This window comes from Ranitomeya variabilis, chromosome 4, assembly GCF_051348905.1.
Source record: "Ranitomeya variabilis isolate aRanVar5 chromosome 4, aRanVar5.hap1, whole genome shotgun sequence".
Lineage (NCBI taxonomy): Eukaryota > Metazoa > Chordata > Amphibia > Anura > Dendrobatidae > Ranitomeya > Ranitomeya variabilis.
Genome location: NC_135235.1, coordinates 208,767,073 through 208,783,717, shown reverse-complemented (window position 1 = coordinate 208,783,717; position 16,645 = coordinate 208,767,073). Strand labels below are relative to the sequence as shown.

The 16,645-nt window shown below is 45.5% G+C and overlaps 1 protein-coding gene and 1 long non-coding RNA gene across 4 annotated transcripts; one reads left to right on the top strand and one right to left on the bottom strand.

Moving 5' to 3' along the window:
• Nucleotides 1-213: 213 nt before the first annotated feature.
• EMC10 (ER membrane protein complex subunit 10) lies at nucleotides 214-7,612 on the bottom strand. Of its 2 annotated transcripts, XM_077259803.1 has the most exons (8): nucleotides 7,254-7,447; nucleotides 5,991-6,057; nucleotides 5,161-5,273; nucleotides 4,992-5,090; nucleotides 4,619-4,800; nucleotides 4,451-4,544; nucleotides 3,780-3,872; nucleotides 214-499 (listed from the first exon to the last, which is right to left on the bottom strand). In XM_077259803.1, exons 1-7 carry the CDS (start codon nucleotides 7,407-7,409, stop codon nucleotides 3,789-3,791), a joined length of 795 nt encoding a protein of 264 aa, XP_077115918.1. In that variant the 5' UTR covers nucleotides 7,410-7,447; the 3' UTR covers nucleotides 214-499; nucleotides 3,780-3,788. The 2 variants fall into 2 exon arrangements, with proteins under 2 accessions (XP_077115918.1, XP_077115919.1); XM_077259804.1 differs by lacking the exon at nucleotides 3,780-3,872 and having other exon boundaries at nucleotides 7,254-7,612.
• LOC143770308 (uncharacterized) lies at nucleotides 7,495-10,905 on the top strand. 2 transcript variants are annotated; one of them, XR_013214595.1, is made up of 3 exons: nucleotides 7,495-7,605; nucleotides 10,581-10,667; nucleotides 10,741-10,905. It is a non-coding gene; the product is annotated as an uncharacterized LOC143770308 (long non-coding RNA). The 2 variants fall into 2 exon arrangements; XR_013214594.1 differs by having other exon boundaries at nucleotides 10,581-10,905.
• Nucleotides 10,906-16,645: the final 5,740 nt, after the last annotated feature.

Sequence of the window (16,645 nt, the reverse complement as noted above, 5' to 3'; positions counted from 1 at the left end):
TGCATCGGCAACCTATCCACACTGCGATATTATGGTGAAATCGCATTCAACATAACCTTGCAGTGTAAATGGAGCTTTCGGCTTGTCGTCCCCTGCAATCAGCCTGAGCGATCGGTCTCCCTAAGACTTGCTGAGTGCACATAGCCACTCAGGATAATGCTGCGGCCATCTTCTTGCACAAACAACGCAGTGTTCCCATATAAAGAGTGCAAATTATAAGTTAATAAATTAGGTTGTATTGTGCCTCTGTGGATAAGATGCATCATTGACAATATAAAGAAGAAAAAAAAGTAAGAAAATCTACATCCCGCTGATCTTCTGGCGGACATCACGGGTAAGGAGCGACCAGTGCGGAAGTCTGTATCCCGGTGTTCGGCTCTGGTGCATCCCATCACCTGCCGCCAGCGTTGCCACCGCCTCCGCCATTTCCTCCTTGGTTACCGGCGTCGGATGCTCCAGACATCATCAAAAACAGAACGACAGGGATTATGTACATCCACTGCAAGAAATAAAACGGAAAAGTGTTATCCTCACGTACTGGACATCCGGGCCGGGTGGGCATGTTTCTGGACGTTGTGAGATAAGTGGCACAGGAGGCGTCCGGTCGCCACAACTGTGCGGGGTCTTCAGTGCTGCAAAGATGCGATGTTACACCCTTTATTATCTAGATTAGTTACCGGAGATGATCGGGGCCCCCAACCAATCTACAAACTTACACTCCTTCCGGAAAATGGGTGGGAGTGCCAAGTGTCGGACCCCGACCGATCCAACGTTGATAACCAAATAAGTGGCCGGTGAGCAGACCGATGGTTGGTTTGCTGCCGATCACGACATGACCCTCTTCCGTGTGTTTCTAGTTTACCCCTCATGTTTGTCGTTATTTCCAAATCACAAGGAGCCCACCACCTTTATTCTCTGCTAAACTACTACCACGGTGCAGAAGGAAAGAGACATGGAGACCCCATCACCGGAACAAAGAGCGGAAAATTGTGCCAGACTAGAGATGGGGGGCAGAAAACATGCATCTACAGGGGGCAGTACAACAGAGAAGCGTGGCGGGCTAAGGTACCAAATTTAAAGAGGGTCTCCAGTGAAAACAAATCAGCTATGCACAGCAATGGTGACAACTTGTTGGTCGGTCGGGGTCCAACACCAATCAGCAGAACGCTCGACCAACGCTCCATTCCCTAAGGAGCTGCGCTCTGATTTTTCTGGAATAAATGGGGCGGCAGTCGGTCATCACGGAGATCACCACCGATTGGTAAGTTATCACCTATCCCGTGCACTTTTCAGGGGAGAACCCCTTTAAATCATAACGCAGAGACCTCTGAGATCTGAGTTGCCCTGTGATGCTCTGACGCTTTAGTCGCTTGATTGATTTTAATGACAGATTTGTAGGTAAAGTACACGGCTACCCAGAGCCCCTCATGTACAAATGCACTTGAGCATGTGTTATCAATGAGGAGAGCGCTGGCAGATGCATCATGAATCCAACACGTCCATCCTTCCCCACCCCCCACACATCTGCCCATTAAGGAGAGCCAGGACCCCTGATGTCATAAAAGCCCCACATGGCAATATCATCAGCATTGCTCGGTGCCTCATTTTTTTTTTTTAACGTCCATTCCTCGGAGCTGCAAAAGTACAACTCCCATCATGCCCCGACAGCTAGAAAGTAAGAAGATGGGAAACTCTACTCCGCTCTGGACCACGTAAGATCACCTTCTTTCCCCCATTACTGTCACAATGTGGAGGGTCCGGGCTGACACTAATGTGCTCATTAAATCCTCCTGGCAGCAGCGCTGTCACCCTATGCCGGCAGCACCTGACGATGACGCCATGTCTGCAGGGTGCAGTATCCAGGTCAGGACAACCTACTTTACACCCAGCTACGTGCAGACGACAAAAATAGGTATCATTGTTTCCTAACAAACTAAGGATTTTTTTTTTGGTGTGCATCCAAAAGACACGATGATAACAGTCTGATCAGGTGCGAGAGGAGACTGCGGATTAATCATTAAAGGGGGTGTCATAAATGGGAATAAAAGAGGCTGCTATAAAATTAACCCCTTATTAAAAAGATGTTGGCGTTTTAATACTATGATTTACTGCTCATTGCCGCTTCTGCAGTCCGTTGGTGGCGGCCGACTCTAGACAAGGAGCGTAGTTTTCTTTCCGAAAACTCATAGGTTGTGTCTGCTACTGCATTCATTGAAGTCAATGGAGCTGAGCTGCAATACCACGTGCAACCTGTGGACGAGGTGTGGCGCTTTCACTCAACAGCTGCACGGCCTATAGATGCAATATAGATTTTTATCAATGGAAGTAGAAGCAGTCATGCTGTAAATTATACGCCCCCAGCACCGAGTGTGTTCTGATAACACACGGCACGCAATGTGTTAACATTTCTGAAATCTCCGCACCATTTTCAGCGCAAAGAGCTCCTAAGCACCATCTAGTGGCGGTAAGCCGCAACTGCAATGTAAAACTGAAAGCTTACACTTGCAAAAGTATTGGAAAACCAGGTTTATTAGCAAAATATACAAACTTTCTGCTGTGTGCAATAAACCTATGAATCAAGAACAATGTAGAAACCTCAACACGACTACTTCAACGCTAAATGCAACTGACTACTGCAGTCTCAGAATTAGGCCTCGTTCACCAAATGAGATTTTCATTTTTTTGTCCCGAATCGTCTTTGCATCAAAAACTATAAGCCGGCGCCTACAAAATGTTGTATGCAGGTACTCTGAGGTGTATACTAAACACTGAAGGTGTCCACGCCCAAACTCCAAAGCGTCATCACTACTGATCCAAATGCAAGAGAAAAGTCGCCTCTAATCTGGTCACAACCAAAGAAACAGCTAATAGAAGTTTTGGGGGCTTGCCGATGCCTGCAGTCAAGCATGGCGGGGGCTCGGTGATGTCTACAGTAAAGCACAGCGGGGGCTCAGTGATGTCTACAGTAAAGCACGGCGGGGCTCGGTGATGTCTACAGTAAAGCATGGCGGGGGCTCGGTGATGTCTACAGTAAAGCATGGCGAGGGCTCGGTGATGTCTACAGTAAAGCATGGCGAGGGCTCGGTGATGTCTACAGTAAAGCATGGCGAGGGCTCGGTAATGTCTACAGCAGGGGTCTCAAACCTTGAGTGTTTTCAAGATTTCCTTAGCATTGCACTAGGTGCTAGAATCATTATCTGTGCAGGTGATTAAATTATCACCTGTGCAATACAAGGAAATCCTGAAAACATGACCTGTTTGCGGGCCTTGAGGAATGCAGCTTGAGACCTCTGGTCTACAGTAAAGTATAGTGGGGACTCAGTAATGTCTACAGTAAAGCATGGTGGGGGCTCGGTGATGCTCTGTGGTTGCTGTACTTCCTCTGACGCTGGAGTCCTACAGCGTACAGGGGCTCTATTAAGTACTGAAGTCGCTTGTCATGAAGGGGGTGAATAATCCTGATACTGCATTAGTCAATAAATGACATTTTGTGCTTAATTTTGAGAAGCTGCTTGTTATATCAGTTGTGATGAACAGCAGAAAGTTCATAAACTTTACTAATAATTCTGATTTCCAACGAAGGGTGAATAATTTTGATTACAACAGTACATACACACGCAGTATGTGCAGGAGTAGGTATGGAGTTTTTGCTTTTATGCCAAAAAAAAGGGTAGCGTTTATTTTTTAGTTGCTTATATTAGTTTGGTCTCAGATCTCAGAGGAACAAGAGCGAGGAGGTAGAGCAGCGTTAGAGGAGGGATAAGGATGGGGTATATTACTTTGGTTCCTCAGGCCTGCTGTCCTGGCTCTCTCGGTACTTTCGCCGAATTGGTTAACATTAGCAACATTGCCCCTCCTAGTATTAAATGCCACTGCAAGGAGGGAGAGACAAGAGTCACAAGGTATCCTGAACACGGGAGGTCTGCAGGGGGCTGTCACTTTACTGAACTATGTAAAGGGGCCGTCAGAGAGGAGGGTCCGCTGCTGCCACCATTGCTCAGATGGATAAGCTGAACCCTCAAAGATCAGCTAATTGCCAGATTGGCGTCTTAGACAATTGGGATTGTCGACCCCTTTAAAGGGACACTGTCACCTGAATTTGGAGGGAACAATCTTTAGCCATAGGGGCGGGGTTTTCGATTCACCCTTTCCTTACCCGCTGGCTGCATGCTGGCTGCAATATGGGATTGAAGTTCATTCTCTGTCCTCCGTAGTACATGCCTGCACAAGGCAATCTTGCCTTGCGCAGGCATGTACTATGGAGGACAGAGAATGAACTTCAATCCCATATTGCAGCCAGCATGCAGCCAGCGGGTAAGGAAAGGGTGAATCAAACACCCGAAAACCCCGCCCCTATGGCTAAAGATTGTTCCCTCCAAATTCAGGTGACAGTGTCCCTTTAAAACATGAAGAACTTTAAAGCAGGAAATGTAAAACACCAAAAACTTACATATTTAGCGAAAAAGGATTTCTGCTCTTGAGGATTCTTGGCTTTCTGCGCTTGCTCCATCTCCAGCCGCTCAATGAAAGCGGCCGTCTCAGGCCTAAGGAACAGACAAGGTCAGATCTGAGCAGACACGACCGCATGTGAAAAGACAAATGTCGGGCATGGACTCACACTGCTGCGGGAATCGGCTGCTGGATGAACACTGTGGTGTTAAACTGCTCCAGATCCACGTCTTCCACCTCGGCGCCGCTGCAGGATCCGGGGAAGGTCACGATGGACACTCCCACGATGCTCCCAGAAACGTCCGTATGGACGGAGATCTGATCCGAGAGGTGAGATTCAACCATGGAGCACTGGGGAAAGAGAAAGGCGTTAATAACAAAAAATGAAAAGCGTAATTTCTATCTTCATAAATGGATAGTACTTATAAATATGCAGCTGGAGTGACAGTTCGCTCCCTGTCAGTCACTGGGGAGAAGCCGCCGGGACTTGGCCTAACATCAGTTTTACCCCAAGTGTTCCCTACTGACGGAGCTGAACTTACCGCTCGGACAAAAGAAGTGACGTACTCATGAGATTCTTCAGTAACTCCCAGTTTACGAGGGATTCGGATCCTGTAAAGTCCATTTAAATTTGCAATATCCTGCGAGACATAAAAAAATAAATAAATAAAAATCACTGCATTGTATAATATCTCTCTCATCACCACTTACTCTTAATTTGTTCCTCTCGTCTTCTGTCAGTTGTTTCTGTAGAATCGAGACGCTATGGTCGGCAGCGGGACCCCAGATCAGCAGCCCACGCTTCTTATAGTTTATGCTGTCATCTGTTTCGTAATACAAGGAATACAATTATAGATTTCCATTTTGCAGCTTTCGAGTTTTTTTTATTTTTTTATTATTGTGATTTTTATTTCTTATTTTTAATTTATTTTTTCCATTTTTTTTTTACTTTTATTATTTTTAGTATTTTTTATTGTTTTTATTTTTTACTTTTATTATTTTTTATTTATTTTCAATTTTTTTCATTATTTTTATTTATTTATTTTTGTAACTTTTGCTATTTTTATTAATTTATTTTTTTTTTGGTAGGGCGGAGAAGGCGGCACTTGAAAACTTGATTTACTGCAGCATAGATTTAAAGGGGTGCTCTTTTATGAGAACCAACATGGCAGCTATTAGGGTCTTCAGCAGCCCCCCCTCCAGGTTGCATGATAACCAATGTGCGTGCCACAATCACATCACATTAATAGGGATGGGTGCCCATGCACGGGGACACCTGCAACCCAGCCGACTGGCAACAGCATCTACATGATGAACCAGCAGCAATGAAAGCTTGCTCCGATCGCTGCTGCAATGGACAGATATACCACAGCTGTCGTCTGCTTGATCTGCTGCTGGCTCAGCTCTTGGCCCTCTGCTGCTATATGACACAAGCCAGGGGGTCTGGACTACACAGATATGTGATCGCACTGACCACATCTGCAAGATTCTACACGACGATGAACATTCATAAAGACAAGCGGCGATATCTGATCAATTACCAAGCTCAAACGAATGCTCCAAATCCAGGTTTGCTCCACAACTTTCCGATTCTCTCCCGTCCACTGCCTGTGAATGAAAAAAAAATAAATGCAACATGGCGGAAATCTTGCAGGTACAATTTCATTTTTTCTTCCACCCCCAAAAAAGACCCCAACATTTTTTTCCCCCATCCACATAGCCATCAAATGACTTGTTTTTTTGCAAGAAGATTTGCAGTTCTGAATCACACCAGTCACTTTTACCATTTACAGCACAAATTATGTTTCAGTGGTTTAAAATTATTTTTTTCTGACGGAAAAAACAACAATTCTGCTGCATCCATTGTTTTTCTTGATTATGTTTATCTTGTGGGTGAAAACATTTTCTATTTTGAGATCTCGGTTTTTAACGCACATGGCAATACCAAATATGTGGGGGCTTTTTATTATTTTAATATCTATAATTTTATATAAAAGGGGGGATAATTCAAACCTTTTTTATATAAATATTTATTTGTAATATAAATATATTTTTTAATATATATATATATATATATATATATATTTTTTTTTTTTTATAGGATATATATTTTTCGCTGTTAGTTTTTGCTGGACCTGTGATCGTTTGGTCGCATCTATCCTATATTACACTACAGAAGTATATAGTGAAAATAAACCTGTACTATTGCTGGGCTTCACGGTAATGCCGGTATGATGGCAGCGGAGGGTTTCATTAGGCTCCCACCTGTCACAGCGACCCATCAGCACCCTGCAAACGCGTCAGAAGGTACGAGGGGCATGCAGCCCCCACGGGTGCGTGACGGCAGCTGTACAACAGGGGGTCACGATGGCAGCTGTACAACGGGGGGGCACGATGGCGGCCGTACGGGGGGGGGGGGGGCACGGCGGAGGCCGTACGGCTGGGGGGCGCGGCGGAGGCTGTACGGCGGGGGGGGCGCGGCAGAGGCTGTACGGCGGGGGGGGGGCGGCAGAGGCTGTACGGCGGGGGGGGGCGGCAGAGGCTGTACGGCGGGGGGGCGCGGCAGAGGCTGTACGGCGGGGGGGGCGCGGCGGAGGCTGTACGGCGGGGGGGGGGGGCGCGGCGGTTCAGTGTAATGTCAATGAATGGCGGCCACATTATATTCCACAAATTGCAAAATCCCCATTGAGTTCATATGTAACTCGGAGCTCAGAAAGTGAATGTGCTTCTATTCACTGACAGCAAGCAGAGGCTCCCAGTGTACACAATGTGCAGTGACATATCACACATTACATACTCCTCACCTTCACCCTGCACACATTGCCGAGAATCCCCGCGGGTAACAGACAGGAGACTGTGACAACCACCAGGCAGCCATACCAGGCCCCGCAGGCCGGGAGACTCCTAAACAGCCAGGAAGCGGCCATGTCTCCGCTCCTCCTCCGTCCTAATCCGGCCATGACAGGTAAGTGTTAGTCTTCCTCCGGCTGTGACGTATTTCCGGGGGCGTGTCATGCGGGGAGGGGGCGTGTCATGCGGGGAGGGGGCGTGTTCTGATTAGCAATGGCGCGGAACGGCGGAAGAGAAGCCAGCATTACACATTTGCCTCAGCCGGAGCCGGCGTCAGGAGCTCAGCTGTAGGGAGCGAGATCACCGGTCAGACTCCTCGGTGACAATCAAACAGGAGTGTTAATTAATTAACGGGTTGATGGTATCTTTGATTTTTGGGTGAGGGGGCCTGATGCTTGGGGCTAATCTAGTGGGATATGGGGGGTTAATGTTTGTGTGATTTGGGAGCTTTGAGGGGGCTAATACGCGCTATTGGGGTCTGGTTGGGCGCTCTGGGCGGGTTGATAGACACTTCGGTCTGGTTGCCCTCCTGGGGAAGGGGGGGTTAATGCACTCTTGTGGGGGTCTTGTCGGGCTCTGGGGGGGTTAATAATAATCTTTATTTATATAGCGCCAACATATTCCGCAGCGCTTTACAGTTTAATTCATGCTTTTGGAGTCAGGTTGGGCCCTGGGGGTGTTAATGCACACTTGTGGGGTCTGGTAGGGCTCTGGGAGGGGTTTAACCCCTTAGTGACGGAGCCAAATTTTTGAAATCTGACCAGTATCACTTTATGTGGTAATAACTCTGCAACGCTTCAACAAATCCCAGTGATTTTGAGACTGTTTTTTCATGGCACATTATACTTTATGATAATGGTAAATCTAGGTCAATATGTTTTGTGTTTATTTATAAAAAGTATCAAAAATTTTAGTAAAATGTTAATGATGTACAATAAAAAAATGTTAAAAAATTTGCACTTTTCTAAATTTTAATGATTATCTCTTTAATCCAGATGGTCACACCACAGCGAACAATTAATAAATAACATTTCCCACATGTCGGCTTTATATCAGCACCATTTGTAAAATGTTATTTTGTTTTGTTAGCATTTTATGAGGTTTAAAAATGTAGCATCAATTTTTCATATTTTCAAGGAAATTTACACAATTTCTTTTTTTAAGGACTTATCCATGTTTGAAGTGACTTTAGGGGTCTTATATATTAGAAAAACCCCAAAAGTGATACCATTTTAAAAACCGCACCCCCTGACATATTGAAAACTGCAGTTAGTTTGTTAACCCTTCAGGTGCTTTACAGGAATTAATGCAGAGTGGCATGACAGAAATGAAAATGTCTATTTTTACCACCTAAATGCCTCTAACTTCTGAACAGATTACTACAGCAGTCAGACTGTAAGGGTACCGTCACACAGTACCATTTACATCGCTACGACGGCACGATTCGTGACGTCGCAGCGTCGTATGATTATCGCTCCAGCGTCGTAGACTGCGGTCACACGTTGCAATCACGGCGCTGGAGCGATGCCGAAGTCCCCGGGTAACCAGGGTAAACATCGGGTTACTAAGCGCAGGGCCGCGCTTAGTAACCCGATGTTTACCGTGGTTACCAGCGTAAAAGTAAAAAAAAAAAAAACCGTACATACTCACCATCTGATGTCCGTCAGGTCCCTTGCCGTCTGCTTCCTACTCTGACTGAGATCCGGCCGTACAATGAGAGCAGAGCGCAGCGGCGACGTCACCGCTGTGATCTGCTCTCACTTTCCGGCCGGCAGTCAGTCAGAGCGGAAAGCAGACGGCAAGGGACCTGACGGACATCAGATGGTGAGTATGTACGGTTTGTTTTTTTTTACTTTTACGCTGGTAACCACGGTAAACATCGGGTTACTAAGCGCGGCCCTGCGCTTAGTTACCCGATGTTTACCCTGGTTACCAGCGAACGCATCGCTGGATCGCTGTCACACACAACGATCCAGCGATGTCAGCGGGAGATCCAGCGACAAAAGAAAGTTTCAAACGATCTGCTACGACGTACGATTCTCAGCAGGGTCCCTGATCGCAGTAGCGTGTCAGACACTGCGAGATCGTAACGATATCGTAGAACGTCACGAATCGTGCCGTCGTAGCGATAAAAATGCCACTGTGTGACGGTACCCTAAGGCTGCTATTTGGTCATGAACTGACATGGCAAACATCAGGACCACACAATCATGATCTGAGGGCACCAATTTGGATAAAGAGGAAGCCCTCATACTCTGTTAACCATTTATAATGATGTAGTCACTACTGACAGCAGCATCTAAGGGGTTAAACAGATTTGGATGGTGCAAACACTGATCATGGCTGATACAGCAAGTTGTCAGCTATAGCGCACAACCGACAGATGCTGGATTGTCACCTGTATGGGAAGGCTATTCTCTTATATCTCAGGTCAGTTAAAATACGTATTGGCGGTCATTAAGGGGTTAATGCACAATTGTGGTGTCTGAGTGGCTTGGGGATTTGATGCTTGGACGAGGGGGCATCTGGTGGGGACCTATGCTTGGGGAGGGCCCGTCTGCATCTGTTGAGACTTGAAGGGGTGTATTGTTTTTGGGGTAGGCGCGCAACTGGAAGGGGTTTATGATTGGCTGAGTGGTGCCGTCTAGTGGGAGTTTATGCTTGGAGGGGGGTAGACATCAGATGGGAGTTTATGCTTGGGGGAGCGGATGTCCGATGAGGGTTTATTCTTGGATGGGGGGTGGACGTCTGATGGGAGTAATGCTTGGGGAGAGGGGTGGACGTCCTATGGGAGTTGATGTTTGGGGGGAGGAGGTGGACGTTCAGTGGGGTTGAGTGTGCAGGCGTCCAATGAGGGGTGTAAGCTGGGGTGGCGTTTATGGGTTTATGTTTGGGCGTGGGGGGGCATCTGATGGGATTTACGGTTGGGGGAGGGAGTGTCTGGTGGGCTTTGTTGGGTTTATCCTGTGGGGTCCACTGATTAGTGTGAGGTGAGGTTTATGATTGGGGGAGTGGGGTTATGCTGTGTACCCTCTGGTTGGTGTGGGGGGGCTAATGCTTCATTGGGGTACACAAAAAACCATGGGTGTATGCTGCTTATGCTATGCAAAAAAAAAATATAGGTCTTCCCCCATAGAGGAGGGTACACCACCAACTGGCACGAAACTAATCCGTTTTAGCTTAGTGTCAGTAGGTGGCAGACATGGGTCCAGACCACCCAGGCCATTTTCTGCCTTAGGTTTTTTTTTTTTTACAATTAAAAATGTCCCTTTTTCTTTCAGATACGGCTTTTGAGGGCAACAAAGTGGAATTGTCACTCTGATCTCCCACCTAGAATGGTCACTGCCGTATCATCTGTGGTTTACGAGGCAAGGCCCTAACACATTGTGGTTCCCTGGAGGACGGTCCTTGCCACTAATCCCCTACCCTCTCGCCCCCCAGAGCCAGATACAGTAGGGAGGGAAGACGAATCCGTTACCTGCCAGCCGCCCAAAAGTCTGCGTCCAGGTTATTCCATGCTCGTCTTCATCACTGGTCTGCGAAGAAAGACTTGGGATCTCAGGGCAGGTATATCCAACCAGGTAGTGAGGGGGCTCCTGCTCTTAACCCCTTAAGCCCCGAGGGTGGTTTGCACGTTAATGACCGGGCCAATTTTTACAATTCTGACCACTGTCCCTTTATGAGGTTATAACTCTGGAACGCTTCAACGGATCTTGGCGATTCTGACATTGTTTTCTCGTGACATATTGTACTTCATGATAGTGGTAAATTTTCTTCGATATAACTTGAGTTTATTTGTGAAAAAAATGAATATTTGGCAAAAATTTTGAAAATTTCGCAATTTTCCAACTTTTAATTTTTATGCCCTTAAATCACAGACATATGTCATGCAAAATACTTAATAAGTAACATTTCCCACATGTCTACTTTACATCAGCACAATTTTGGAACCAAAATTTTTTTTTGTGACGGAGTTATAAGGGTTAAAAGTTGACCAGCAATTTCTCATTTTTACAACACCATTTTTTTTTAGGGACCACATCTCATTTGAAGTCATTTTGACGGGTCTATATGATAGAAAATACCCAAGTGTGACACCATTCTAAAAACTGCACCCCTCAAGGTACTCAAAACCAATTTCAAGAAGTTTATTAACCCTTCAGGTGTTTCACAGGAATTTTTGGAATGTTTAAATAAAAATGAACATTTAACTTTTTTTCACACAAAATTTATTTCAGATCCAATTTGTTTTATTTTACCAAGGGTAACAGGAGAAAATAGACCCCCCAATTTGTTGTACAATTTGTCCTGAGTACGCTGATACCCCATATGTGGGGGTAATCCACTGTTTGGGCGCATGGCAGAGCTCGGAAGGAAAGGAGCGCCATTTGACTTTTCAATGCAAAATTGACTGGAATTGAGATGGGACGCCAAGTTGCATTTGGAGAGCCCCTGATGTGCCTAAACATTGAAACCCCCCACAAGTGACACCATTTTGGAAAGTAGACCCCCTAAGGAACTTATCTAGATGTGTGGTGAGCACTTTGACCCAACAAGTGCTTCACAGAAGTTTATAATGCAGAGCGGTAAAAATAAAAAATCATATTTTTTCACAAAAATGATCTTTTCGCCCCCAATTTTTTATTTTCCCAAGAGTAAGAGAAGAAATTGGACCTCAAAAATTGTTGTGCAATTTGTCCTGAGTACGCTGATACCCCATATGTGGGTGTAAACCATTGTTTGGGCGCAGGGCAGAGCTCGGAAGGGAAGGAGCGCCATTTGACTTTTCAATGCAAAATTGACTGGAATTGAGATGGGACGCCATGTTGCATTTGGAGAGCCCCTGATGTGCTTAAACATTGAAACCCCCCACAAGTGACACCATTTTGGAAAGTAGACCCCCTAAGGAACTTATCTAGATGTGTGGTGAGCACTTTGACCCAACAAGTGCTTCACAGAAGTTTATAATGCAGAGCCGTAAAAATAAAAAAATCATATTTTTTCACAAAAATGATCTTTTCGCCCCTATGTTTTTATTTCCCCAAGGGTAAGAGAAGAAATTAGACCACAAAAGTTGTTGTGCAATTTGTCCTGAGTACGACGATACCCCATATGTGGGGGTAAACCACTGTTTGGGCGCATAGAAGAGCTCGGAAGGGAAGGAGCGCTATTTTACTTTTCAATGCAAAATTGACTGGAATTAAGATGGGATGCCATGTTGCGTTTGCAGAGCCCCTGATGTGCCTAAACATTGAAACCCCCCACAAGTGACACCATTTTGGAAAGTAGACCCCCTAAGGAACTTATCTAGATGTGTGGTGAGCACTTTGACCCAACAAGTGCTTCACAGAAGTTTATAATGCAGAGCCGTAAAAATAAAAATTCTTTTTTTTTTCACAAAAATGATTTTTAGCCCCCAGTTTTGTATTTTCACAAGGGTATCAGGATAAATTGGACCTCAAAAGTTGTTGTCCAATTTGTTCTGAGTATGCTGATACCCCATATGTGGGGGGGAACCACTGTTTGGGCGCATGACAGAGCTCAGAAGGGAAGGAGCGCCATTTGGAATGCAGACTTAAATGGATTGGTCTGCAGGCGTCACGTTGCATTTGCAGAGCCCCTGATGTACCCAAATAGTACAAACCCCCCACAAGTGACCCCATATCGGAAACTAGACCCCCCAAGGAACTTATCTAGATGTGTTGTAAGAACTTTGAACCCCCAAGTGTTTCACTACAGTTTATAACGCAGAGCCGTGAAAATAAAAAATCTTTGTTTTTCCCACAAAAATTATTTTTTAGCCCCCAGTTTTGTATTTTCCCAGGGGTAACAGGAGAAATTGGACCCCAAAGGTTGTTGTCCTATTTGTCCTGAGTACGCTGATACCCCATATGTTGGGGTAAACCCCTGTTTGGGCACACAGGAGAGCTCGGAAGGGAAGGAGCACTGTTTTACTTTTTCAACGCAGAATTGGCTGGAATTGAGATCGGACGCCATGTCGCGTTTGGAGAGCCCCTGATGTGCCGAAACAGTGGAAACCCCCCAATTATAACTGAAACCCTAATCCAAACACACCCCTAACCCTAATCCCAACAGTAACCCTAACCACACCTCTAACCCTGACACACCCCTAACCCTAATCCCAACCCTATTCCCAACCGTAAATGTAATCCAAACCCTAACCCTAACTTTAGCCCCAACCCTAACTGTAGCCTTAACCCTAGCCCCAACCCTAGCCCTAATGGGAAAATGGAAATAAATACTTTTTTTTAATTTTTCCCTAACTAAGGGGGTGATGAAGGGGGGTTTGATTTACTTTTATAGCGAGTTTTTTAGCGGATTTTTATGATTGGCAGCCGTCACACACTGAAAGACGCTTTTTATTGCAAAAAATATTTTTTGCGTTACCATATTTTGAGAGCTATAATTTTTCCATATTTGAGTCCACAGAGTCATGTGAGATCTTGTTTTTTGCGGGACGAGTTGACGTTTTTATTGGTAACATTTTTGGGCACGTCACATTTTTTGATCGCTTTTTATTCCGATTTTTGTGAGGCAGAATGACCAAAAACCAGCTATTCATGAATTTCTTTTGGGGGAGGCGTTTATACCGTTCCGCGTTTGGTAAAATTGATAAAGCAGTTTTATTCTTCGGGTCAGTACGATTACAGCGATACCGCATTTATCTCATTTTTTTATGTTTTGGCGCTTTTATACGATAAAAACTATTTTATTGAAAAAATAATTATTTTTGCATCGCTTAATTCTCAGGACTATAACTTTTTTATTTTTTTGCTGATCATGCTGTATGGCGGCTCGTTATTTGCGGGACAAGATGACGCTTTCAGCGGTACCATGGTCATTTATATCAGTCTTTTTGATCGCGTGTTATTCCACTTTTTGTTCGGCGGTATGATAATAAACCGTTGTTTTTTGCCTCGTTTTTTTTTTTTTTTCTTACGGTGTTTACTGAAGGGGTTAACTAGTGGGCCAGTTTTATAGGTCGGGTCGTTACGGACGCGGCGATACTAAATATGTGTACTTTTATTGTTTTTTTTTATATATTTAGATAAAGAAATGTATTTATGGGAATAATATTTATTTTTTTTTTTTCATTATTTTGGAATATTTTTTTTTATTTTTTTTTACACATTTGGAAATTTTTTTTTTAACTTTTTTACTTTGCCCCAGGGGGGGACAATACAGATCGGTGATCTGTCAGTTTGCATAGCACTCTGACAGATCACCGATCTGAGAGAAGTGCAGGCTGCTTCACAGTGCCTGCTCTGAGCAGGCTTCTGTGAAGCCACCTCCCTCCCTGCAGGACCCGGATCCGCGGCCATCTTGGATCCGGGTCTGGAGCAGGCAGGGAGGGAGGTAAGACCCTCGCAGCAACGCGATCACATCGCGTTGCTGCGGGGGGCTCAGGGAAGCCCGCAGGGAGCCCCCTCCCTGCGCGATGCTTCCCTGCACCGCCGGCACATCGCGATCATGTTTGATCGCGGTGTGCCGGGGGTTAATGTGCCGGGGGCGGTCCGTGACCGCTCCTGGCACATAGTGCCGGATGTCAGCTGCGATATGCAGCTGACACCCGGCCGCGATCGGCCGCGCTCCCCCCGTGAGCGCGGCCGATCGCGTATGACGTACTATCCCGTCACCGGGAATTAAGTCCCAGGTCACCTTGACGGGATAGTACGTCATACGGGATTAAGGGGTTAAAAAAAATAAACAAAAATTTTAGGCTCCGGTCTAGGCCTTCTCTGGTGGCTGGTCCACGCCACCAGCGCCCTGAACAATCACACATGCCGACTTTCTAGTGCTTCCTGCTCGGCACCTATCAGGGTAAGAGTACTTCACTTCTGCAACAGAAGACTAAACTCTGCCTCCCTACAGATGTACAGTTCAATTTTTGTTGTCTCGGAAATGGGACAACTCACCGACCCGCCAGGAATTAAGAGATTTTCCTTCAGGCCAGCCCCCTCCTGGCATCCACGAACCCACCAGTTATAATTTGCTAGGCCTGGACCCGATCAGCTCTGCTACATAGAGGCGATAATCAGATTGCCTCTATGTAGTAGAATTACTCACTTGCTGTGAGCGCCGACCACTGGGTGGCGCTCACAGCAATCCGGCAGTGACAACCATAGAGGTCCCCAGGAGACCTCTGGTTGTCATGCCAATGAATCGGTGACCTGCGATCACGTGATGCTGGTTTCTGGCCCGATGGCCGGAAGTGTGAATTAAATGCTGCTGTCAACGTTTGACAGCAGCATTTAACGGGTTAACTGCTGCGGGTGGATCGCTATTCCACCCGCGGCTATTCCGGGCACATGTCAGCTGTTCAAAGCAGCTGACATGTGCCGGGTAAGATGTGGGTTTACCGCCAGATCCCACATCAAAGGGAGGGAGTCTGACATTGGTGTACTATTACTCCCGATGTCGGAAAGGGAGTAAAGATATAATTTAAAAAAAAATTGTTACAAAACTTGAGACACAAGATAGTCAAAGCTGATGAGTATAACTTTGTATTAATAGCATGATACAAATTGGATATTATAATAGAAATAGGATTAAGCACTAAATGGTAAATGCCAGAGATTAATATAATGGTATAACAAGATATTTAAAATGTAATCTCAGTATTACACACAGATACCAGTTAGCATAAAACCGTGTAAGTGCTAAGCAGACAATATGTCAAAATAAGTGTCAAGAGGTAGAAAAAGTATAACTCCCATGAGAAATGTAAGTGCACAAGTGGAAAGTACCCACAAGTCAATGAAAGAAACTCACCAGACACTCGTTTCGCCCTTCGCTTTGTCATGGGGTTGTTTTACAAGGGGTTGTTAAGACATGGAAATATCTGTATGGACAGAGGAGGCAATGACTATGGGTGAGGTTATTTGCTTCAGATCTGCACCTCTCCCTTATCTGCTAGTTTTGTATAGGTAATAAATATATAAATTTATGATGAACCCCAGACTGTGAGCCCTTGCGGGCAGGGTCCGCCCTCCTGTTAGTGCCTATTTTTTTGCTCATGATTATTGTATTTGTCTATATTTTCCCCTTTTCACATGTAAAGCGCCGTGGAATAAATGGCGTTATAAAAATGTATAATAATAATAATCTAGCAGACTCTTTTCTGCATGATGGGGCGTTCCCACCTTGGATGTTTCTCCGGGTCGGCTGCCGTCTCCTTCACTATTCAAGGCAGGTGTTCTGATCTCTGGTCCGGGACACCGAAACCTCAGACACCGAAGGCAGGCCTGGAGGGGCAGATCCACAGACCCTACCGACAGTCCTGCCCACATGCACCAACAGCAGATTACAGTTTTACAATACAAAA